The 25,514-nt window shown below is 49.5% G+C and overlaps 5 protein-coding genes across 5 annotated transcripts; 3 read left to right on the top strand and 2 right to left on the bottom strand.

The window, feature by feature from the left end:
* The first annotated feature begins 109 nt into the window (after window positions 1-109).
* LDX57_007464 (putative UDP-glucose,sterol transferase) lies at window positions 110-3,928 on the top strand. Its single transcript, XM_046089180.1, has 6 exons — window positions 110-302; window positions 368-1,220; window positions 1,279-2,040; window positions 2,105-2,990; window positions 3,125-3,263; window positions 3,462-3,928. Exons 1-6 carry the CDS (start codon window positions 164-166, stop codon window positions 3,767-3,769), a joined length of 3,087 nt encoding a protein of 1,028 aa, XP_045945150.1. The 5' UTR covers window positions 110-163; the 3' UTR covers window positions 3,770-3,928.
* Window positions 3,929-3,982: 54 nt separating this feature from the next.
* TOR1_2 (phosphatidylinositol kinase- protein kinase tor1) lies at window positions 3,983-11,476 on the bottom strand (the record flags this gene model as incomplete). Its single annotated transcript, XM_046089179.1, has 3 exons — window positions 3,983-4,645; window positions 4,740-11,287; window positions 11,353-11,476. The coding sequence occupies 3 exons, from the start codon at window positions 11,474-11,476 to the stop codon at window positions 4,271-4,273; spliced, it is 7,047 nt and encodes a 2,348-aa protein (XP_045945149.1). The 3' UTR covers window positions 3,983-4,270.
* Window positions 11,477-12,884: 1,408 nt separating this feature from the next.
* On the top strand, window positions 12,885-16,712 carry LDX57_007462 (uncharacterized protein). Its single transcript, XM_046089178.1, has 2 exons — window positions 12,885-13,433; window positions 13,490-16,712. Exons 1-2 carry the CDS (start codon window positions 13,130-13,132, stop codon window positions 16,369-16,371), a joined length of 3,186 nt encoding a protein of 1,061 aa, XP_045945148.1. The 5' UTR covers window positions 12,885-13,129; the 3' UTR covers window positions 16,372-16,712.
* Window positions 16,713-17,030: 318 nt separating this feature from the next.
* On the top strand, window positions 17,031-19,471 carry LDX57_007461 (beta-galactosidase; the record flags this gene model as incomplete). Its single annotated transcript, XM_046089177.1, has 1 exon — window positions 17,031-19,471. One exon carries the CDS (start codon window positions 17,031-17,033, stop codon window positions 19,239-19,241), a length of 2,211 nt encoding a protein of 736 aa, XP_045945147.1. The 3' UTR covers window positions 19,242-19,471.
* A 611-nt stretch (window positions 19,472-20,082) lies between these two features.
* LDX57_007460 (uncharacterized protein) lies at window positions 20,083-21,390 on the bottom strand (the record flags this gene model as incomplete). The annotated part of the gene is made up of 4 exons (XM_046089176.1): window positions 20,083-20,545; window positions 20,642-21,077; window positions 21,138-21,174; window positions 21,223-21,390. The coding sequence occupies 4 exons, from the start codon at window positions 21,388-21,390 to the stop codon at window positions 20,083-20,085; spliced, it is 1,104 nt and encodes a 367-aa protein (XP_045945146.1).
* Between the last annotated feature and the right edge of the window lie 4,124 nt (window positions 21,391-25,514).

Below are 25,514 nucleotides of genomic sequence, written 5' to 3'. Positions count from 1 at the left end.
TGGATCGAGAGAAAAGCAGGTCTGCCCGGTTGGGCGCGGTGATGTCATCGCAGACCCTGAACTCCGATCACCGCAAAAACCCGGTCGAGGAACACCTTCTCTCCACTTCGTTGGTGATCACCCGTGCCGTTGATCTTCTTCTTTCTCTCTATCTGTCCCCAGAATGCCGCAACAGGGGATACAGTCGGGCGACTGGCCTGAGAATGTCGCCCATGAACATCCCAGCGTCGATCATGGCCATCCGCACGGACACGGACACACCGTGCGCGAACGGGGGTTGAATACGGGCGTTCGAGTGATGGGTACATTGTCCCTTTTTTCCAAGCTGTTGAAGATAGATGGATAATGCTAATAATTGATTATCAAGATGACGGCCGCCTCGACATCAAATTCCGATCGCATAAGCCCTGGCTAGGCAAACTCCTCCATCACATCGAAAGTCGCCGACCGCAAGAACCGTCGCGCAAAGCCTCCGTGCTCTCCACCACCGACGCGCCCTTCCCTCTGCGTCTGAACATCGTCATCCAAGTCGTCGGATCGCGCGGAGACGTGCAACCCTTCCTGGCGCTGGGTAAACGTCTCCGATCGCACGGCCACCGCGTGCGACTCGCCACGCATCTCGCCTTCCGCGACGACGTCCTCGCGCAGGGGCTCGAATTCTTCGATATTGGCGGCGACCCGGCCGAGTTGATGGCGTTCATGGTTAAGAACCCCGGCCTGATGCCCGATATGAGCACCATCCGCAGCGGAGCCATCCGGAAGCGTCGTCGCGAGATGAAAGCCATCTTCTCGGGGTGTTGGCGCTCGTGCTTCGAGACGGGGGATGGAACGGGTCTACATCATATCCCGGACGATCCGTGGAGTGGGACCGTGGACGCCGAACATCGTCCGTTCGTCGCGGATGCGATTATCGCAAATCCGCCCAGTTTCGTGCATCTTAGCTGCGCGGAGAAGTTGGGGGTTCCAGTGAATCTGATGTTCACGATGCCGTGGAGTGCGACGCAGGCGTTTCCGCATCCATTGGCGAACGTGCGCAGTCAGTCGACGAAGCCCTCGGCGGCGAATTTTGCGTCGTATGCTATCGTCGAGGTCATGATGTGGGAAGGTTTGGGGGATTTGATTAATCGGTTTCGGAAGAGGGAGTTGGGGTTGGATCCGTTGGATGCGATACGGGCGCCGAGTATTGCTTCGAGATTGCGGATTCCGTATACCTATCTTTGGTATTTATTCCCCCCTTAACGCGCTATTGGGATAGAAGAATACAGCTAATATTTTAAGGTCTCCGTCTCTCCTACCCAAACCCTCCGACTGGCCCGACACCATCGACGTCTGCGGTTTCAGCACTCTGCCTCACGAATCGAACTACCAGCCCCCGGACGACCTGGCCAAATTCCTCGAATCCGGCCCTCCACCCATTTACATTGGCTTCGGCTCCATCGTCGTCGACAACCCCGGAAAGCTAACACAGATTGTATTCGACGCGGTGCGCCAAACGGGCCAACGCGCTCTCATTTCCAAAGGCTGGGGCAACATTGGCGGCGACAATCCCCCAGACAACGTGCTTCTCCTCGGAAAATGTCCCCACGACTGGCTCTTCAAGCACGTTGCAGCGGTCGTGCATCACGGCGGCGCAGGCACCACCGCCGCAGGCCTCCTACTCGGCCGACCAACCGTCATCGTGCCTTTCTTCGGCGACCAACCGTTCTGGGGCTCGATCGTGTCGCGAGCCGGTGCCGGTCCACCGCCCGTGCCTTATAAGCAGCTGACAGCGGACAAGCTGGCCGAGGCGATTCAGATCGCCTTGAAGCCCAAGACGCTCGAAAAGGCGGAGACGATCGGCAAGGACATGCGTCAGGAAGACGGGGTGCGGGACGCGGTGGCCAGCTTCCATAACCATCTGGACGTGGAGAGTCTGCGGTGCTCGATCTGTCCGAACCGACCGGCTGTGTGGTTCATTCGACAGTCGAGGATCAGATTGAGTCCGTTTGCTGCGGCCGTGTTGGTTGAGACGGGGCTGGTGAAAACGAGCGACGTAGTTTTGTATGCCTCCTCACACCCAGACGAGTTCGCTCCTGCGAATACTAACACAACTTCGAAAATTTAGATATCGATCCCAAGAATACGACACGAATCGCGACCCCCGGGGTCCGTTAACCGCAGGCGCTGAGGTCCTCTACGGCATCGTCACCGACTTGATCGCGGGCGTGGCCACCCTGCCAGCTAACGTGGTCGACATGTTTTCCCACGAACCGCACGAGGAATTCCCGCCGACCTGCAAGACGGTGGGAAAGTCATCTCGAAAGAGCACGCAGAGCGAAAGACAGTCTCGGACTCGCTCGAGAAACTCACGGGCTCGATCGCGATCGGAGCCTAATACGCAATCTCAACCGGAATCTAATATCCAATTGCACTCGAAATCGCATTCCAAGTCCCCTTCAGCATCTAATTCAGCCGATTCGACAGAATACAACACACCCGAAGAATCTATTAACTCGAACGAAGGAACCACGCGAACTAGTCAATCGACACCAGAACCGGAACCGGACCCAGCGTCCGCGCATCGCAACATCAATACCACCACCCAACCTACTACCTCCCAACAACCCAACAATACCAACCAAACTAACGCCCCAAAACCTCCCGCCTCAAATCCAAACCCAGACTCAGACTCCGACACAGACTCAATATCCACAACCTCAACCTCCTCGCAAACAACCCTCAGCGCAGAACTCGACCTCGAACAAACCCTGACGCGCCAACAAACCGCCATAGAAAAGCGTTCCTCATTGCACGAAATGCTCCTCGAAACAAGCTACCACATGGCCAAAGTGGCCAAACACGCTCTCGACTTTGCCATTCTCCTTCCTCACGACCTCACCCTGTCTCTGTCGAAGGGATTTCATAATGCCCCGAAACTTTATCATGATCGGACGGTGAAGGAGACGCCTCGTGTTTTGGGCGTGAAGAGTGGGTTCAGGGCTGCGGGGACGGTATGATTTCTTTCTGTTACATCTATCGATTCCTTTTCCAGCGAAAGAACAACTACTTTCATATGAACTTGTTCTTATCTGTTAGTTGAAAGGAAGAAGCCAGCTAACAACCATATTGAATCTAATACAAATAGGAATTCACCGAAGGTCTCTACAACGGGATAACAGGACTCGTGACGCAGCCGATCCACGGTGCCAGAAAAACCGGCCCTCGAGGATTCATCAAAGGGATCGGAAAGGGAATGGGCGGGGTAGTGTTCAAGCCTGTTGCTGGTGAGTTTTCCTCTCCTCTCTTCTGTCTTTCCCTCTCCTTGTACCTATCCCGCCTCTCCTCCTATTATTCTCGTTCAAAGCTACCTTTCCCTTTCACGTCTCTTCCTATACTTGTTTTACCTTGATAATCCCTCCCGCTTCCCTTTCTCACTCAGACATACCCTCACCCCCCCAAAACCCAACACTAAAACCAAACAGGAGTATGGGGCCTAGCGGGCTACCCCCTCGACGGAATGCACAAAAGCCTCCGAAAGTCCCTCTCGAAATCCAAAACAAAAGACATCCTCAAGTCCCGGATCGCGCAGGGCATGGAAGAGATGTGTCTTGCGTCGACGGAGGAGCGGGCGATGGTGATACGGCGGTGGGAGGAGTTGACGAGGGCCGAGGAGAAGGAGAAGGAGAAGGAGAATAGGAGGGGTGGTGAGGGTATGAATGCGGATGGGGATGCGAATGCGAAAGAGGAGAATGATAGGCCGGATGTGCAGGATGGACTGAGGGCGCTGTAAGATTTAATATCATACACTGTAGAGGAGAGGGGGTTATAGAGTGGATTTGAGATGGCCATATAAATGGACTGGATAAAGGGAGAGGAATGTACTATATTTAGATTTATGCGTGGATAATCAGATGACATAAACATTATGCACGACGCATAACTTATGAATGTATGATTTGGTTGGAAACACATCATTGCTTGATTGTTGCATGACGAAGATGTGCAATCGAACTTTGAAACAGATGAGAAGGCTGGTGAATAGGTCTCATGAATTCAACCATGTACTTCACAGGAAACCAGCGCAAGCAAACAAGACATAACAAAGCAAACCCCAACAGTCCCTTGAAAACAACAATATGACCGCAAAATGAACCGATAAACCCCAAATCCCGACCTGAGCATAACCCAGCAATCCAGCGCCAGCATATCTCGATAAATCATGATTAACACATCCAGAATACCCATCATTACTCGTAATCCTCCAAACCATTCCAGTAAACCAAACAGCCCATCACCAAAATGCACACCATCCGGCATAATGCTGACATAGATTCTCGATGTTAGTGGCTTCCTCAATCAGCTTCCTAACTTGCTCTTCAACACCCATCTGCCCCCTTCGGAAGTCACAACCTGTGAGCTTTTGCTCGACCCGGGAAAGGACCTCCACGGCGCGGGCATTGAGGATTTCCTCACCACCGGCGCTGTTCTTATCGATTCCTTGCTGCGGATCGAGGACGCCGGCGCCTAGGACAGAGGATCGACGAAAGGAAGGTGATTCAGTTACTTGGCCAATGTCCCCCAGACCTTCGAGATCTCCAGACTTTGGGGATTGAGGGTAAGAAGGTTCGGAGCCCATCTGCCAAGTTAAGACAGGGTCGTGGAGGAACTGTAAAGAAGAAAATAATTAGCAAATGATCGGTATCAAGAGATTAACAGGCGAGGACCGTCGGAGTCAAATTAAGGATAAGTCGAAAACATACCGCTTCAAGAATGGTCATAATAGAATCCTTATGAGTCCTGAGAACTCTCACCACAATTTCACATGCGGCGCGAAAGTTCCCTTCCAAATTGCCAATCCCCATGGCGACCACCATCATGCGGGTCAGGCGGAACGGAACCTTCTCAGGAAATTGATCCCGCTGTAAAGCGACATCGAAGCAATCGCCGAAATCGACATGCACGATGTTTCCAGTATCGCGATGCATGAGCAAGTTCGACGGGTGCCGGTCGCCTAGGCCGAGGATGTACCCCACGATTGACATCACGGCCAACGAGCGTGTGTAGCGTGTACGATGGCCCAGCCAAGCTTCCGAGCTGGCGCTCTTTAGCCAGAGCACCTGGTAGAGGTCCTTGCCGGTTGTTTTGGCCATAGCATCTTGGAAGGTCTCGATTTTGCCGAGTAAAGGGAGTTTATCGTAGTTGGGCGACATCCGCAACATCAGGCTGAGCTCAATGTTGAATTTTATCTGACGGGCTTCACGATGCTCCTTGATCAGGGAGTGAACAGTATCACTGTTCGAAACCCACCCGAGGAGACCGGAGCTTTGGGATAGGGGGATGGCTTGGAATGGTTGAACCGCGAGTTGCCGCCGAACGCTTTCCGAATCACCTGCAAAGAGGGTATTGACAAGGCCGAATAACTGCATTACACGCTCGTCCTGGCGGATATCTTCCTGTCCCTTCAGCAGATACATATAAACATTGCCGTCGTCGCCGACTATCTTCAGCCTTCGCGGTCGCTTCCTGCTTTCAATAACAGGCAGATTAGGATCAAAGCGCGCGACCTTGATCACGGGGCTGGCGTGGTTGCGATAGGTACCGGGAACGGCAACGTCAAGATTTATGCAGCTCTTGAGCTTCGGTGATATCGACCCCATCTCGAGCTGCAGCATAAGTGGCAGTTGAGTGCCAATCCGCCGATAGACCAAAGTGTACAAGCCCCACGCGTGGTTGACGTCGCCGACCGCGCGGCTCGCCAAATACGCCTGGCAGTATTGCTTCGCCTCGGTGAGATAGCGACCGAAGGACTGAACAAATGCGATCTCATTCAGTGTTACAGGACCAGCTTCCATCATCGCATGTAATGGTCTGAGCATGTTGATCATCCCTTCGATATCCCCGCGCACGAAACATACCCTGGATGCCTCCTCGAGTGCTTCATGCCAGAGCTCATGCCACAGAGCGGCAACGCGGATCAGCTCCTGACTGATCGTATCTGCCTGTAGGACAAGGTTTGGACTATGTCGTCTCGTGTCACCAATTATATCACACGCGGAATGGGAACGCCGAGCAACCTGGGATTTCATCGCGACCGTCAACGGATAGACCAAAGCTTGCGGGTGGGACTTGGCCACCTCCGTAAGTAATCGCTGCACAGTAGTCCTCACGAGCTTACTGGGACTGGTGATACGAGCGACCAGCTGAGGACTCACTGCAAGCCATGCGTCTAGGCTGATAAGTGAGAATCCTCCATTCACTGTAATATTGACTTCTTTCTCGTTGCCGTGTGTGAACCAGAGAGTCAAAATCCTGAGAATATCTTGTAGGGGTGAGTTGGATGACAAGGAGATGGACTGGAAGAGCGCCTCGATAGCAGATATTATGTAGCCGCGTAGTGTACTCTCGGGCATCTTCGACTTTGAGGATGGGTCTCTGCCAATGACGCGTGCCGTCTTGTAGGCGGCTAGGGCCCAGACATGACATGCCTTATAGGAATCTCTGCTGTGCTGCATGGAAGCATGGTAGGAATCGAGGACTGCTTCGATGTGCTTCAAATTCCATCTGCCTTCATGAAGGACCGTCTGCCAGTCTGCTAGACTCCGATAGCATTTTGAAATGATCTTTCGAATGCTTCCGAAACCAGTAAGCTTGTCCTTTTCACTGAGCGAATGCTTCGATTGTTTGCCACGAGGAAGCTGGTGCTCTAAACTCCTCGTAAGCGTCTTCATTCCGTCGAATGCCTCCTGTCGACGCCCTAGCTGCCAGTCAATTCTGAGACGAGCAAATGTAATCTCTGTTAGGGGAGACCCGTGAAGATTCGACGCAGCTTCCTCAACAGAGGCTATCACCTCCTCAGCCATGTCCAATCGGTTCTCCTTCCGACACATGTTCGCAAATTTGATCCAGATTCCTATGTCATCTCCGACTGAACAGCCGGATAGGGTCCGCAGATTCAAGATACGTTGCCAAACTTCAACACTCCGCTGACACCCAAGCAGCCGCTGATTCCACATCTCATGGATCTGCCGCCGTCTCTCGGAATCGTGAGACTTCTTGTAGATTATGATCTCTTCCAATTCAGCGAGCATCTGTAGCCGGACGATGACCTCATAAGAGCGGCCGTAGGAATCATCCAGCATGATAGTGAGTTCGGGATCCAGTTTCTTCTGCGCGTCACGAATATGCGCAGCCGCGATCTCAAGCTGGTCACTGTGGACAGCTAGCACAGCACCGAAGAAGCTCCGGTCTGCCGTTCCCCGCTTAATTCCACCAAAGAGGGTTTGCATCAGCTCCCAATCCTTCAGTCGCCACGCAGCGGTAGCAGCCAAGGGCGCGATAGCACGCTGGTGCTCTGGAGATGCACGGCTCCACTTCTCATCCGCGATTTCGGAAAGCGCCTTCCAATCCTCGAGAGCATGCAAGCAACGTATTTTTCCCAAGACAATATCCCAGTCTTCGCAATCTTCAGCGCTCTCGCAGTTTTTCTCGCGCCTCACATATGAATTAAGGGCCGCCTTCCAGTAATGCAGCTTCTCCAGCCAGTTTTCCTTGATACCCCCTTTCCCAAGCTCGTGGGATGTGCGAAGAATCCCATGTGCAGAGTCGGGCTGTTGAAGATTGTTGTTAATAGCCATGAGAGTCTCCAGTGTGCTCATGCTTTGATCTGCATCAAAGTGTAATTCTTCATAGCGCAGAGCCTTGGCGTAGGTATGTGACCTTTTTGCGTGGTATGACATCACTCTAGTCTCAATAGGAAGATACATGTTGCACCTATCCATGAACTCTGCCAGGTTGAGCACTGTGGATGTAATATTATAGGAAGTATTCGGCGACGCAAGGGCGTTCACTAGAGACCCGGCAAGGCTTTGTTGATATTGTTCGGGAAGCGCAGCCCAGCATGAGGCAAAGGCCGTGTGGAATAGACTCTTTGCAAACGGATGATATAGCTCTGCCAGGTTTGCACAGGCCCGAACAGTCGCGCATGGCGATTCTTCCAGGAGGTGGAGTGTTAGCTCCTGAACCCACTGCTGCCATTCTCGCGTGGTGGACACCCTCGAAGTATCCCAGGCGTTCTTGAGGCGTTCCGAATTAATGTTCAGTTCTCTTTGCCGCATGCGGGGACGCTCGTACATGATTTCGTTGCGTTCGATGCGAGCATTAGTGTCTACGCGTGGGGGTAGACTTTCTCCTTTTTGAAGCTTGCATAGCAGTGTTGAGTATCCATCGTGAGTGATATGGTAACGATCAAGCACTTTGTTGACAGTCCGAGTGTAGCACATAAATTCCCGTCCTAGCAACCTCATGAGTGCACAAAGGCAATCCATACTTGCCTGCACTAGAACATGTTCATTTCCAGAAAGAATATCCACGAGAGACTGGACCAGCGGAGAGGAGAGATCGGACAAATCGACTTCCTCTGACAGGCTCGCAATGCAATCGATAGCTGACTTACGCACTTTAATCGGGTAGCCGGGATCGGAAAGGACTCGTATCAAAGAAGGAACAATAACATGCATGTACTCCTCGACAGTGTTACCCAGCACAACTAGAAGATGAAGAATGCGCTGCGCCGCGGAAGATGCCCCCCCTTCCAGGGTGGCAACTATCATTGGAAGCAAGTTGCTGATGTATCTCTTAATCTCATCTCCCAGGTGTATTGACAGGGTTTCTATCAGTGATATGAGAGGCGCCTGATTCATATTGTGCCAAAACATCCGAATGGTATTCATGATCTCTGTTAGGTAAGGGCGAATATGTTGTCTGATCACGTCAACCAGAGCACTCAGTTGGCTGAAGTAATATCCGAAGGTGTCCTCAGAGGATGCTCGGATTACAGACAAAAACGTTGGGATGACCTTTTCGAGGAAGGATGTGCACTGCATTCCTGTGACTTTGCAGACCATAACTGTGGCGTCGATGGCAGATGGGTGTAACATTTTCAGGGAAGGCTGAGACAAGACATTGTCCATCAGGGCATTGAAGACCTCGGATCGAAAAATCTCCACATCAGTGAGGTCCAGGCGGCGCATGTGGGAGTCCATCTTTGATTCCTTGAGCACCTGATTGACACGATGGAGTTCCAAGGTAGACCCATTTGTCCCAGGACATTTGACTGGGTCCAGAGCACCCAGAGTTCCAAGGAGCCTGACCGTGGACAACCGAATAGACTCAATTTCCTCGACCTTGACCATCTTGATGAGAGCAGGTAAGAGCTCGGGAAACTCGATATATGGAGAGGTTGCGCGTCCGGAATTCTGGGCAAGTTGACTGATTGCCTCGAGGGCCGCTTCACGCCGAGTATTGGAGGTCAAGCTTGCAAGAGAACTCAATAGGGAGGGCATAAGTCTTGCTCCGTAATCCCGCGCCGAGGGTCCGGCGAATTTGAAAAGGTTCGCAATAGCATTCAGAGTAGCAGTTGCGACAGCCTGGCTCTCATCCGTGGCCTTCGGAAGTAAGACATCCAGTATCGGAGCGACATATGCTTCTAGTAGCGATGTGCTATTTGAGGCAAAGGCGTTGATCATCCGAAGTGTCTCTAACTTTTCAGGGACGGCTTTGGCGAACGTAAGACCTGTCAGCAAGTTAAGAAGCAACTTTCTGAGTGACGGAAGGACGTAAGCAGGGTTAATGCTTGATAGGCGCCCGATTATGCACATCGCTGCAATCCTAACATGGAATATCTCGTCATTAGTGCCCAGAAAGAGACATCGGATATGATCTGGCTGTGCAAGAAGACGGTCGAACTCTGAGCTAAATGCCGATAACACGGCTCCTCGAATGTTAGCGTCAGGGTCGCCAATGCCGAGTGATAGAAGCCTTCTGAGAGCGTCGGGAGGGATTCGAGGAAGTTTACAACCCGGGCGTTTCAGCATAAAATCTCGCAAGAAGTATTGGCAACAAGTTAATGCGGCGGTCTTTCGAACCTCTGGGCTTTCGTGCTCCACATATTTGAACATGACCTTTTGCACAATCGCACTGGTGGGGAGGGAGCCAAAATCAAAGTCTCCTAGCACTTTGAGAGCAAAAACGAAGGTATCGTCCCGCGGGTGTGTGGGAATGTGATGGTCATTGCTTGTAGTTCTCGCCGGAAGCTGAGTATTCGAATCAGTGCATGCGCCACGGTCTAGGAGGAAGCGTTCCAAAAGAGCAAGGAAGTCTGTCTGTATAGTAGACTTCAAAGAAGGAATGTGCTCTGCTGTTGTTTGGAGGGAATCTCGAAGCTCGGTGGTTATATCACAAGTTAACATCAGTGCAAGGAGCTCCTGTGCGTAGCTCGAGAAGGTTGGACCCAAAGCGAGAGAAAGCATGCGGATACAGTCCAGAATTGATGCGTCGTTGATGTGAGTTTGGCCTTTACCCTTCATTGTTAGGCCTTCTCGAATGCAACGTGTAATGTCCTCTAGATAAGGAGCCATGCTGTCGCCCATAGCAATTGCCATTTCCCCGATAGCACGGAAGACAGCGTCACGCTCCTTGCTCTTCTTCAATTGAGTCTTCAAGAAAACCATGGACGGGCCTAGGTAATTCTGGGCAAAAACGAGCGGAGAATGGGTGGCCAGAGTGGGGAGAAGAGTGATTATCTGCGCCTGGATTCGGGAATTTCGATGGCCACTAAGCCGAAATATGAAGTCGCAGGTCTCTTTTTGTTGCTCGATTGTGAGTATGCCATAGTAGACTGCCAGTTCCTTCCGGAGCAATAGGGAACCAAAAATCAATTGGGTGTCGCTGGAGTCGAGTCCTAAGAGTATGCCTTCGTGAAAGCACATGCACCATGTCTGGCCGAGACGTTGGTCTCGCGCGTTAGTTAGCTTCATGCACTCACCAATGGCTCCTCCAGCCGTCGCACATATGAGCGGATCGCAATCGCGAAGTCCAACCCATGCTAGCTCAAACACTTCAACAGCATACGGGAGCATCAAGGAGGGGGCGTTGGTCGCAAGCTCCTTGATGGTCATGAATGCTGCCAACAGACGCTTGCTGCCAGGGTTTGCTGAATGTACGTGTTCCAAGGCCGACCGCACCTCACTCTTCACCAATTCCCTCGCTAGAAATCCACTTTGCGGTACGAGGCGCCCCAAAGACTTTGAAGCACAGACTAGGGTGTGAACATCATCACTTTGCAGGGCTTTGTTCAGATAACTGACGAATCGAGGGACGATTTGGGCTGCGTTGCCTGCAAGAATATCGATCAGCCGATCTAGTGCTAGGAGCCCTCCTAGTATTCCGTTCGAATCGCCATGCAGGATCAATTGACCAAGAAAGCGACATAGAGTATCGCAGTCTTCTCTAAGCTGCTCATTGGGTTTGTCTGTGAAGTGCGAGTCAGTAACGGGGCTATAAATTGCCATCGCGTGCCATCGTTTCCAGGCTTACCTCTGGTAATGAGTGCCATTTGGTCACGAAGCTTGTCAGACGCTTCTTCTTGGTGTCTCCTCTGCTTTGACTTCAGCTCCTCGCCAACTCCCGCCAGAATCGCGCTCATATCTGTTTCAACCATCGTAGCGGTCGGTAATTGCGATAAAGTGGATATAAGTAGATGTAAGAAAGATCGGAAATCTGTTCCCCGAATTGAAGGCCGACCGTGCAGATCGCCCTAAAGGATGAAGGTCACATCGAAAAATAAGGGTCGGGGTCAGTACGGCGTTCTTTGTTACCAGGCAGATGAGACTAAGAGAACGAATGACGAGTCGGATAGGAAAGGGAGAAATGTATCGAAAGGATGGACGTGATTAAAGGCAGTGAGAAACGAGTATGTTTAGCATCCACCAGGGATTAGCATTGTGCCAACCAGTGATAGAAATACTATCCTGTTCGCCCCCACGGACTGGAAAGACATCAGAAAGATGGAAGGAAGATGGAAGACAGAAGGAAGTTTCCTGTGACGCGCTGCACCTAGGTACACTTTCCAAACACGGTAACGCGCTAACGCTGATAGGAAAGTCGCGGCCGTTGGTGCCTGACGGTGCGAGATTTGCGGGATTTATCACTGTCAGTTTGATAATCAGGGGGCAAATCATTATATTGAATTGCCCTAGAAAGATGAATGAGGCCTAGCCTGGTCTGAGAATGAGTAAGAGCGAGTAAGAACAAGTGCATGTCGTCGCCCTTGCGTCAGCAGGAGTATACCGGAGACACGTGATCCGAACAACCATCAGGCTGCAGTATGCTACACAAATGACGGATGAAACAGACGGTGAAAGTGAATGACCTAGACAAGGTCTAAGCGATAGTATAATCTGCAATCTGCCCAATCCTTCCGAACGGTAGACCATCAGCAGTTCACGATATTCGTCGGTCTTTGTTTTTACCATTGGGAATGTTCAACTTTTCTGAAAACGACAGGAAGAAGCCCAGAATAATAAAGACATTTATCATTTGTGGGGTATCTTACTGCTCCCTTTTGGACAGTCACAACTTTGTCAAAAATGGGTTCTTGCCTGAACTCTTAGGCTTCAGCCTTACTAGCGCCTGTTCTCCGTGAACATCTAAACCTGTGTCTGTTGTCAATTCAAGGGAGCCGATATTCTCTTTCAGCTCTCTGGCACCGGACAAATACGCTCCTCAAGATATATAGTAGGAGAATGCAAGCAATCTTGGGTCAAAAGTACCAATATGTTTGTGAACGGGAAATCAACAGAAATTGCACATCAATGAATTGAAGCTTTACATTGAACAACTGTCGCTGACAACGGTATCTAGGGAGACACAGGATAATAAGAATGTGGAGTGGAAAAATCATATATTCTAAACATTATCGGAAACCTCATCTGCCGGTCTTGAAATGCATATTTTAAGCCAATTTGCGCTGATCTTTTACCCAATTTTCCATTACTGTGCATTTTGCTGCCATTTGAAGGCACTAATGATACCGTGTCGCTGCTGAAGAACCTGAGCACAAGGACGCCCGACCGCCAATCGCCTCGATATGCATGATTGCGGAGCCAATCTACGTGGTCGTCCACATGCGCTATTGAGTCCCCGAACCAGCGCATGGATCCCGAGGAACGAGCCCGGAAAAAGAAAGCACATCTGCTGCGGGGCTGAACTTATTAATTCAGCATGTCAGCTTCTCCGTCTTCCGGTTCGTTCCCTACATGAAAGCATCCGCAAAGTGATGTGCCGGTCGGCTCTCTGGGAACACATCTGAGACATGGGTCTTCGAACATGGGTAAGAAAATGGTTCCACTCGGATCGGTCGGTCAGGGGAGTTGAAAATGGCTCTGCTTCGCCATCGCCTACCGCTGTCGCTCGTAAGCCAGCTTCGCAGGCAGTGGTTGTGAATGGTAGCAAGTGTCGGGAGACACATCCCTCATCAGATAATGAGGGGGAAAGCAGGGCTCAGAGAGCACGTGGACTAGATTCGCCCTCACTATGGGACCGGGCGTATGACTCTGTGGATTCCAAACTGGTCCAGAAGTACGAGAAACTACTCTCCACAAATCTGCAGACACCTGGTGAGTATCGGCATGAAGCTAGTGATGTCCTCTGCCTGTAATATTGACCAATTTAGGTGGTACTGCTGAGGAGCACGTTGACTTGGACCATGTCGCCAACAGGATTGAGCGACAAGATGCAAAGACCCGTCATGACCAGATGAAGCAGGTTACTGAAAACTGCTTGCAACGTCTTGATGAAAGAGACCTGAAATACCACATCGGCAGTCGTGAATATAACTTGGAAGACCAGGTTGCCAAGACCGTTCAGGTGTTGCAGAACATGAAAGGTTTCATCGACGAAGCAGTTAGAGCGTCTCCGGAGGCATCGCTTGCCTGGGCTAGCGTTTGCCTCTTCCTACCGATCATCACGAGCCCTCTCGCGGCAAAGCAAGCTAACGAGGAAGGATTCACCTATGTCACTTCTCGAATGAGGTTCTATGTCGCTCTAGAGGGATTGCTATGGCCAAGCAACTGTAAAGACAATTCCGAGTCCTTAAAACAAGTGAGAATAGAGCTCGAGGCAACCATTGTGAATCTTTATAAGCACATTCTCAACTTTCAGATGAGAAGCGTCTTGCGGTGCTACGAGAGACGTGGCTTTATCTTCCTTCGCGACTTGGTACAGTATGATGGTTGGGAAGGGATGGTGAATGAAATCACGAAGCTCGAAAAGCGTGTGGAAAGTGATTCCAAGCAGCTGAATCTCAACACATCTAGAATGCTTTTTGAGAGTATGGAGGAATCTATGAGCAAATACACTGGTCTCATGGAGAACCTGCAAAGTTTGTCTGAGAAGCAGCTCGAAATCAGCAAGCAACAGCTTGCAGTCAACAAGGAACAACTTACATTCCACGAACGGGCCGAGAGAAGGAAGCAGTCCGAGAGGGAATCAGAATGTCACCAGCTGTTCCGACTAGCCCGTGATGACAGGGATAGCTCGTATGAGTGGTACAAGAACCTGGTAGAAGATGCGATTGATGGAACGTGCGAATGGTTTCTTTCAAGGGAAGAGTTTCAATCCTGGGAACAGGGACAGTCGGGAATCTTAATAGTCTCTGCTGATCCCGGATGCGGGAAGTCGGTTCTTGCCAAGCACCTAATCGACAAAAGACTAGCTGAATCGTCGACTATCTGTTATTTCTTCTTCAAAGACCAACTACAGAACAGGGAAAACCAAGCACTATGCGCTTTATTGCACCAACTCTTTTCACAGAGGCCCCAGCTTATCCGACATGCAATGCCCGAATATCGGCAAAATGGCCACAGCCTTGTGAAAGTAACATCAGCACTGTGGGACATTCTGTGGAAAGCAACAAGTGATCCTGACGCAGGTTCGGTGGTAATTGTTCTGGACGCCCTGGATGAGTGCATCACAGAAGAAAGGTTTGACATGATTAACAAGTTGAACCGCACACTCAGTGAGAATACTGGTCTGACTGGAAAGACCAAGTTCCTTTTAACCACCCGACCATACTCGCAGATAACATCTAAATTCGACGAGCTTGTGGAGAGGTTCCCTCATGTTCACATACCAGCAGAGAGTCAGTCAGAGATGATAAGCCAGGAGGTGAATCGTGCCATTGGCCGGAAGGTTGGCCAACTGACGAAGCTCGGTCCAAAGGCCAGGGAGTACCTTCAGGAAAGGTTGCTCGCCATTGAGAACCGCACGTACCTCTGGGTGAGTCTGGTAATCAAATACATCGAGACTTCGAGCATCCCAAACACCAAATATGGAGTTCGCAAGGCTCTCAATATACTCCCAACGAGTGTCAACGAAGCATACGAGAGAATCCTCAGCAAATGCGATGGTGGGGACGGGGCTTCCAAGGCCCTGAACCTGGTTCTGGCAGCGGTCACTCCCCTAAGCCTCACTGAGATGAACATTGCTATGAATGTCGATGGATCAACAAAGTCCCTCGAGGACTTGGATCTCGAAGATGACAAAGACTTCAAGGCCAGGCTGAGGGACATGTGCGGGCTCTTCATTTCAATATACGACGACAAAGTCCATTTCATTCACCAAACCGCTCGAGACTTCCTTGTGAAGAAACAACACGAAACATCCAAAACCGGTCGCAGTTCCTGGAACGGCACTCTCAACTTGCAGAATGCGCATCTAGCCCTTGCAGAGAGTTGTATTTTCTATCTCGACTCGGACATCGCCCTGGAGCATCGCCAGTTCTCGCAATATGCTGTGCGAAACTGGATACATCATCTACGCGAATCACAAGCGGTGCCTCAAGACGAGCTAGAGGCTTCGGTACTTCAGCTCTGCGATCCAAGTTCAGATATTCATATACGCTGGCCTGGGCTCATGGGCGAAATAGCCCCTCTGTGTAACAAGGATCCTTTATGGACAGCCATCTGTCTTCGACTTGGTAATGTCGTTGAAATGCTTATCAAGCATAGTGATGTGGACTTCGAATCAAAACACTTCGGAGAGTGCACGCCATTGGCATATGCTGCAAAGGAGGGCTATGAGGATATTGTTCGAATCCTACTTGCATCAGGAAGGGTTCACGCAAATGCGCGAGTGGCACATAAACAGACACCCGTTATGCTTGCTATCAGAGGAAAGAAGGAAGCCGTCGCAAAAGTGCTTCTGAGGGCAAGTGACATTGACCTTGGCGCGAGAGATGAAACCGGCCGATCAGTCTTGTCATGGGCTGCGATGCGGGGATGTGTTTCTATCGTGCAATACCTTTTGGCCTGCGACGATGTGGACCCAAATGTAGCGGACAGGAGTGGGAAGACCCCGCTTTTCTGGGCTGTTGTCCAGGATGAGATACTTGTCGTGACACTTTTGTTACAGTCGTTTAAGGTTGACCCAAATGTCAAAGATAAAAGGGGAAGAACGGCTTTATCGTGGGCAACCAAGCACGAACAAGTCTCCATTCAAGAATTGTTATTGAGGTCAGCAAAGACTGATCCGGACCTATCCCTTCAAGACGAGTGATTACGTCTACTCTTTTCTGTGGGACATGGGCCATCCTTTATATTGGACTTCGATCCTGCTCAATGAGACACATCGAGGAAACCGTTCTGTCGTATGGTTTAGGTTAGGTTAATACTTCTATCGCTACTAGACATCTGGGTCATGCCACTACTTTCATATCACAATCTGATTGCAGTTTTTCTTTTGTTTGCTCTCGGCCGGAATCATCGATAGTTCTCTTATTGCCGCCCAAATCCCGTGTACCGAAGATCTGCCTCAAAACGTGGGGAAGCGGGATGCGGAGAGCGGGGTACACATGACTCGGCACTATTAACCGAGACACTGGTTTTATCCGATTGGGCAGTATTAACCGTGTACATCGTAGAGATCGAGTGGTATGACGTCGATTCTATAACGATGCGGCCCTTTTCCGAAGATTCTGGTGACATAGCCCCGCAATACAAACAGGCTACTCAGTAGTAGTATCGTACCATATACTGATAGTAGTGCATGCGGGTCAACGAAGCAAAAGCAAACGATGCCTCCAGCATTGAAAATGCCGCATTACCCACTAAAAACCCCATAAGATGGACTGGAACAGTAGTAGTACTTAAACATTGTGATCGGACGGGATCGCACGGTCAGTTCAAGGTTTCAACTGCAATTGCCTTTCTGCAAAGATGCTTCTCCGCCAAGCAGTGGCCTGTGTCACCCTTGGAGCTGTTTGTGCTGCCACACCGCACCCTCGATCTCCCCCGTTACCAAACGGGCCCTCCCTTGATCGCTGGTCACCTGGGACTCATGTTGCTGTTGACTACTACCCGTCGCAATGGCCGGAAGAAATGTGGGAGTCTGACATGGCTCAGATGCGAGATGCCAACCTCTCGTATGTCCGGGTAAACGAGTTCGATTGGACCATCTTAGAACCAACAGAGGGGCAGTACAACTTCACGCTGCTCGATAAGACCCTGGAGCTTGTCGGTCGGTATAACCTCAAAGCGATCGTTGGGACGCCCACAGCAACTCCCCCCAACTGGGCTTACGAAAAATACGGCATTAGCTTCGTTGATAAGACGAACACCACGTTGCTCTTCGGGTCGCGTCGTGGGTATAGCCCCTCTTCGACTGACTATCGTCGTCTGAGCCAAAAGATCACACGAAAGCTTGCAGAGCGGTACGGCAATCATTCCGCAGTCGCGGGGTGGCAGTTAGACAACGAGTTCGGGTGTCATGACACTGTGCAAAGTTACGACAGCAACGCCATCAAGCGCTTCCGCGTATGGCTGGAAAAGAAATACGGAACAATCGAGAACTTCAACTCCCAGCAGGGCCGGGTATTCTGGTCGAATCAATATGTCAGCTTTGACGCAATTCACCCTCCGTTTCTGGAGGTATATACGCCACAGCCGGTTCATCTTCTCGATTGGTATCTATTCAGCTCGGACATGACGATCGAGTTTGCGCGACAGCAGTCAGAGATATTGAGGGAACTCGCGCCAACCAAGTTCATCACGCACAATTTCATGATGGGCTTCACCGACTTCGATCACTACAAGTTCTCGCGCGAGGTCGGACTGGACCTCGCAACGTTTGACCAGTACGCCCTCGCCGGCCTGGAAACTCTCTCGTCGCTCTCTCAGGACGAACTGACAAAGTATCTGCGCACCGGGCCACCCGATTGGCAGGCTCTGCACCATGCTCTTTATCGCGGTGTGTCAGGTGCCGCATACAACAAAACGTCCGGACCGTTCGGAGTCATGGAGATGCAAACCGGCGTTCTCAACTGGAATGCCTACCGGGTTTCTCCACTGAGTGGCATGGTGCGGCTTTGGACTCACGAGACGTTCGCAGATCTAGGCGACCTGGTATCATACTTTCGTTGGCGCCAACCTCCTTTCGGACAAGAACAGACACTCTCTGGTCTATTTACCTCAGACGACGCCGCGGACGAAGGCTTCCTTGAACTTCAGAGCGTGGTAGACGAAGATCTACCAAGGTTGAAGGAAGCACTGCAGAGCGATGAAAAACAGGAGTCACAAGCGGATGTGGCTCTTGTATTCGACTACGTTACCGCTCGGGTCTGGGCTATCCAGCCATACAGCGGGTCTTGGAGCCCTAAAGACACTGCCTACACTGATCCAGCGGTCAAATATATGGACGTCGTGTACAATTTCTATTCGTCTCTCCGCCGTCTGGGCCTTTCCGTTGATGTGATCGGGCCTGACCAACCTATTCACGGTTACAAGCTTGTCGTTGTGCCAAGTCTACCCATAATTCCCGACTCATTCAACAAAGCACTAGCCAACTACAACGGACCCGTTGTCTTCGGACCTAACACTGGATCTAGGACACCTGAGTTCAGCTACACGCCCGGTCTCAATCCCTCAGAAGGCCCGCTCCGCCGTCGCCTACCCATGAGGGTCACTCGTGTAGAGACACCACCAGACCACGCGGGAAGTGGCGTTGTCTACGGAGGAAAGACATACAATATTTCCGGCTGGGAAGAGTGGGTATTTTGCGAGCGTCAGAACCGCACGAGCACTGTTACATTGAAATACAGCTCGCCACATCGTCCTGGTCAGCCAGCCGCCTGTTCGAGGAATGGGTTCCACTACCTTGGCTTCAATCCTTCCGTGGACCTACTGGTTTCATACCTCGGTGATATTGCTAAGGACGCGAATATTGCAGACTTTGCGGGGCGACGTGCCGATAGCAAGAATGACCTTGGACCCACTTTGCGGTTTGCTAAAAGGGGGTCTTTGCTTTGGGGGTTCAATTATGGTTTGGGTCCTGCAAAACCTCCTGTTATTGAGGGGTCTAAATTGTTGATTGGAGGGAGGAACTCAGAGATTGCATCGGCTGACATTGCTGTTTGGAGGCTGAAGGTGTAAATATGAGAATAGTTACGTGATGGTCACTTTGCTCCTCAAATCCGGGGCCTAATGCGCTATGATGTAAGTTAATGAAGAAAACCAAACACGTTCACGCTCCCAATTATTTTATCCCAGGGCCAGTTACATAAATCGGGGCGTTGGAATTATCCTTTAGATTGAAGGATTAGAAGTAAAGCGGCCCTCATCACCAACCCGGAAAGAAAGCAGGCAGATCCCGGACTTGGGAATATACAGTACCGTCACTCTAACAAACTTTTGCATTTGGCCGAGGTTCCTGCTCATATCGAACTAATCTTATTATATCTGTGCTCTTCTGAGAAGAACTCCATGCACTCATTGCTGATTGGAGTACTTCGTGGGTCCAATGCCTATCAGTTTAACCACCTGGGGATTAGGGCTAACAGTGGCGCCAGCCGATTCTCCGAGGTATTGCCGTGTCCAGCTAGCATCATGAATTGATGACAAGATTGATCACAGAACACGAACCGCAGCCGGTAGAAAAATCACGGTTCGTATTGGTGACTTGGTACCAGTTTTACATATTGAAATATTTCCAAATTAGAGTCGTGGGCATTTTCATGGCGACAAGTGAAACTAGTCGTGATGCGAACGAGGACCAAGAGGACTAAGATTGGCATGAGAGGCTGAGGATGTCGATCACGAACTCTAATATATTGCTGCAATTAAATTAGCATTCTGCAATTCTTGAATCGAGTTTGTAGGGTCTTCAGAAAAAGTGCATGCTTGTGATGCTCGAGCCACCCAGCTGTCAAAGTCCCATAGACACTAAGCAGAGAAAAGCCTTGTTCAACTTCAATAATTATGGAAGACAGTCCGTTCACCTGTTTCTCGCTAAGTAAACAGCAGGCTTCAAGTCTTGTAACTCAACCTTGACCTCCTCCAGAACACGAATCCCAGTTTCTCCTGCCTCTCTCTCTAACGATTCCGTTTTCGTAATCGTCGCGCTCCCAGCAGTGACATCACTGTTATGCTGATGAACTCCTCCATCGCGAATCATCCAGGAGCTCAATATCTCATCGTACTCCTCTGAGCGATTCCATGGCCGCAGACCTGTGCTCTGGCGTCGGGGTGTTGAGCTCGAGATTCCCAGCATCCGTCCTAATCTCCCGCTCAGGGCCATCCGCAAGATAATGAACATCGTAGGAAGACAGGTACAAATGATTCCAGCCGACACTTCAATGATAGACCACATGAATCCGTGCGAGTAGTCATATGTGACGTCCCAATGTCCGAAGGCTGTCAAAAGGGAAAGCATACGGATGATGGCAACAACAATGTCACTAGAGTCCAGGTTTGCCATTCGGTCAGCGTTAGTTTCAAGAACCACTAAATGAAGAAGAATAAATCTGATATAAATCTGATGGGGAATGGCGTACAAAAGGCCCAATGCAAAGGTCAAAGTCAAGGCAATCTTTTGTGCCATCCGTAGCTGTAACCTCCACATGTTCGGGATAGGCATCATCCAGACTAAAAAGGACGTGATGATATTCACAACGCCGTATCCGATGGAAAACTTTCCAAGGGACATACGATGCCCTTCTTCGGTCCAGAAAGCACTGATGGGGTTGCAGAGGAATATACCCATGAAAACTGTCACGGTCGCCCAGACTGAGATAGTGACGATCATGAAGTATACTAGAATCAGAAAGCGCGAGGAAACGAAGATTCTCTTGTAGAGACAGAGAAGACATAGTTTCACAGTTGGTGGCGCGAGGAGATAGAAGATCAGGAAGACGTATAGGAGTTCCTTCATGCGTATTACGTCGGGCTCGGGGACGATGGCTCGGTGCTTTCCAAGGCCATACTTTCGACCTATATCGAATATCGTAATTAAATTTAATATAAGCTGCAAGCGGGAATGTGTGTACTTACATCCAGCGAACAGGCCGTAAAGGACCAAGTCGAGAAGCTGAGATCGTTAGTCTGGATACAACGAGCAGGGGGATAGTATTCTCACCAAAGCGACAAAGATTGCCCAGTCATCGAAGCCGAGAGATGACTTTCGCAGCTTTCTCGCATAGAACCTCCCGATGACAGCCACTGTGGCTAGCACAATGAAGACGGTATTCACAGCCCAGAGAGTCACACCTTGATCTTCATAAAGCGCGGCATTGTGCGACGACATATACTAGTCAGGCTTTACAACGGGCCTACTTGGCAGGTCCTGCAAGAGCCTATCAGTGACTCGAGGCCTCAAATCATTGAGCTTTTTTCTGCGCGCGATGAAGAAAGATTGAAATATAACATGCACATCAGATGGCCAACGGCTGGCCGAGATTATTCATACAGAGCTGCATGCCGCAATTGATCCACTATTCTGATTTATCCCTGCTGTGTACACCGCAATCGTGGGTTTTTCATTGCTCATTATTACCCCTTCATCCTTATCGTCAGACCTGCTCAATCCAGCCATGATGGCGTCTCTGTGGGGGGCAGGAACAGTTGTGGAGCGCGCCCGAAGCATCCGACTGGATCACCTACAGTCCGCCTTGCCTTTTAAGGTTCATTTATTAAACTGGTCCCCGTGAAAGAGACTTGGGTCATGATCCTTTTCAAGCACTCTACTCGAACTTCGGACCGATTTACGTATGAACCCCTTCGGAGGATTGCTAATTTTACACGCATGTCCAATCTTCGGTCCGTGGTTAGTACGGAGTATTGTTCCCTTGATCCCTTGATCCCTTGATCCCTTGATCCCGAGGAAGACACCGAGTCCCCCTCTTATAGAACGTGAATATGAGACAGCGGTGGGAACTAGGGAACTACACAGCTGTACTAGCCTTAGTAGTGCTCAGGATTGTTGCGCACTCTCGTGAAAGGATGGGATTCATTGGCGATCGGAACTTATTTTCACATCTATGCTGAATCTCTGAAGATCAGCAAACTACACATACACTCCTCTCGCAGGGAAACCAACTAATGTCGTGTTTTATTGTGGCAGGTTGCACAGCATGTGTCTGTTTTGTTGATATCCCATCACAGTAGCAGGTAGCTCTTAGGCATGTATTCAGTATCTCAACCCCCAATAGCCTCATGAGTTGCATCCGAGAGAGCGGAGATCGAGCCGTTCCTATTCGGTCTCGTCGGTAATGTCCCAGCATCTGGACTGATCATTCTGGCTCCTTGTATCATGTATTATAATTAATGTTGATGTAATCATGGCCAATTATGGTATCTTATCAAGATTAAAGTATGCATAATTATTCGCGTTTCCTGCAGCTGCCAGTGTCTTTCCTATCGTCACGTATCTTTTTCATCTTATTGATCTCAGCGAGTTTTCTTAAAGGTCAGGCATATTTTCAAATCGTATTATAGCTGCGATTTTCCTTGACGTCGTCTGCAGCATTTTTGGAAGGGGCGTGTGTTAATTTATGCAAAATTGTATGGTCGTGTAGGGCATGGGTATCCATTCTCGTGCGTTGATACATCCTAATGATAATCTTATGAATTGATTGACCTCATGATAACATCATTCTGTATTTGTTAGATATGTCTTGTACCGTTGAATCCAGCAGCTCACCCAAAATTGTTTCTTAGAAGTGGAAACAAAATTCAAATATCAAGCACAAAGATTAATCTGTGCAAATCTATGGCTACCATTCGCTTCTGCCAAAGCTTTTGCGGTGATGTGATTCATTAGCAAAACGTGAATTTATCTACAAGATACGAGGGCATATCAACTATGAGGGAATATAAGTCATGTTGCTTTTGCATTGCTTCTATCCGAAAGTTATTTTGTTATTGAGACTTGTGTCCTTATCGCAGGCAATATCTCTCTTTCTTTTGCTGTCGCAATCTTTCTCTTCGATGAATCGTGAATAGTCACAATAAATGACGACATTAGTTGTGGGAATATCTTCGTTTAGTTGTTTGACGGGAGCGAAGGTTAGGATCTTGGTGTATATTTTGTAAATTGTTTTCCAGTTATTCAGTTTGACGCGTTTCTGACCATTGGCCTTTTCAACGGCAAAGCTAAATATGTATTCGAAAAGATCTATCTGGGCCTCATTGTTTGTTTTATTTTTAAGGGCCTGCAGGGCGTCTTGAGCTGTTTGGGAGAATTCAAGCATTTTAATTATTGCCTCTCTAGCAAGGTCTTCGTATCCTGTCATTTTACACGCGAATTAATCGTTTTTCATTTTCTTTATTTTCTCACTTTGTGGATACTGGGTACTCGAAGTGCATATCTAGATTATTGCAGCGCTTGTCTAGTGCATAGCCATCAACGTTCTGTATGAAGCCTAGCATGAGCGATAGATAAAATAGCAAACCACTGAGTAGAAATTTCATTCTTGCTGGATATGCTATCTGAAATGGTAGTAATGAATCACGTTCAATCTTGAATTTAATTCTCTAGCAAGTATGCCCGGATACACTTGTTATCTAATATTATAGTCTTTGGGAACCACATACTTTACAATAGCATCAACTATTATACGGGTTGCAAAAGATCTAGAAGCCACTAAGGTCACAGCAATTAGCGCTGTTGGAGGAGGCTGACGAACAAATTCCGTCGGTTTTGGTCTGACGGGCCGCCGCAGCGTGTGTTGAGAAGACGAGTAGTCCAGTAGTTCCTGTGAATGTTTTTGCAGAGCAAACTAAACTGGGCTCAGGTTTCCTTATTTCAGGGGCTAGTACGGACTGTGCTAAAATATCTACAGGTTTGCACATAGGCAAAGTTTAATTCGCGGGCTAGGTCCATTCGTTCAACAAATGAAACGCACTGTCTTGTTAGCTGAGGCGCGAAAATCTACAACGTGATGCAGATCCCCGTAGGCTAAATGCATATATGATCGATCCTCTTTGTTTTCGGAGCTGAACACTTTTCGCCAGCAATCACTGGGGATACCTATTGTGTGGTTCGATCGCCGATTTCAGCTTGCGAGATAAGAAACTGCGCGAAAGGCTGAACTGTAATGGTCTGTTCTATTTCTTTGTTTGGCCAAATGCTTCACGCGTGTTCTGATCCACCTCCCCATGTCTGTCATGGCTATCACGGTCGATTCGATGCGACCGATTCTCAGCGCCCGGGACCTTTAGCTACCGACAGCTGAACACTGAGGCGCTTTTTTTCCCCTAAACTTTGTTTCGGCGCTTGGGCGCATCATAACTTCGTATATTACTATTTGGTCCTTGCATTTCATATGTTATTTCTTAAATCTTTCTATACTCGTTCTTTCTTTTCTTATCTTTTTCCCCCTGCAGATTTATACTTCCAACCCTTGTACATTGAACTGATCCACGACATTGCGCCGATAACAACAAGTCGTATTGGTTCTGCCATTCCCTTTTTACCGGCGAATATAGCATCTGACGGACATGTTGGGGAAATTGTTTACATCGGCACTATCTTTCGTGCCGGGCGCCAACATTCCGAGAGACATCCGAAAAGGAGGAAGAAGTACGCTCCAAAGCTTCTTCCTTCACAAAGACCTCGAACATTAAGCCTGTCAGAGGAAGGAAAGAAAGCCTCTTTTCTCGATATCCAGTCCCAAGGACAGAAGACATCAACCAAGAAACAGTACGCATGTGCGCAGAAACAATCATTGTTGCTCGGGTCTCTGCCTTTGGAGATACGTCAAAGAATTTGGAAATGCCTCCTTGGTTCATTTGACCTACATTTGGTGCGGGATAAAAGGAAGCTCGTTGCCAGCCAGTGTCATGGTGAAGAGAAAGAACGTCGGTACCCTGCTTGTGAGCACTCATGCTGGGGTTACTCGGACAAAGCGTTCCCGGGATATCACGGTGTTTGCCCGGGGTATCTGCTTGGAACGGATAATTGCCCCTTGTTCCCGGACCCAATTCCCTTGCTTCAGACGTGCCGTATGGTGTAAGTTGCTCTGTTACGCTTTGCGTTTCTGCTCCCACTACAAAGACCAAGCCATGATCTTGAAGTTGATAGTCCTATAGCTACTCGGAAGCCATCCCCATATTGTATCGAGAAAGTGCCTTCTATTTCAACCACGTCGATACAATCCTCAACCTTTCTCAGACAATCATCCCTTCTCGCATAAATCTCCTTCGTACCATGCACTTTGTCTATGCCTTCCCCCACCTCACGCTCGGTGACCGTAAAACAGCGAAACAAATCCCCCCATATGACTTCGCCACTTGGGAAGAAGTGTGCCTAATACTGGCTACTCTCTCCAGTCTACGAGAACTATATATGCACATTGGTGGCTCGGCACTTCTCCAAGACCAAATCCATGAAGTGCTAGATCCACTACGTCAGATTCAGCAGACAAGTAT

Source organism: Aspergillus melleus (assembly GCF_016097325.1).
Source record: "Aspergillus melleus strain CBS 546.65 chromosome Unknown contig4, whole genome shotgun sequence".
Classification (NCBI taxonomy): domain Eukaryota; kingdom Fungi; phylum Ascomycota; class Eurotiomycetes; order Eurotiales; family Aspergillaceae; genus Aspergillus; species Aspergillus melleus.
The sequence above is the reverse complement of the archived record's forward strand: the minus strand, read 5'-3'. Positions and strand labels throughout refer to the sequence as shown.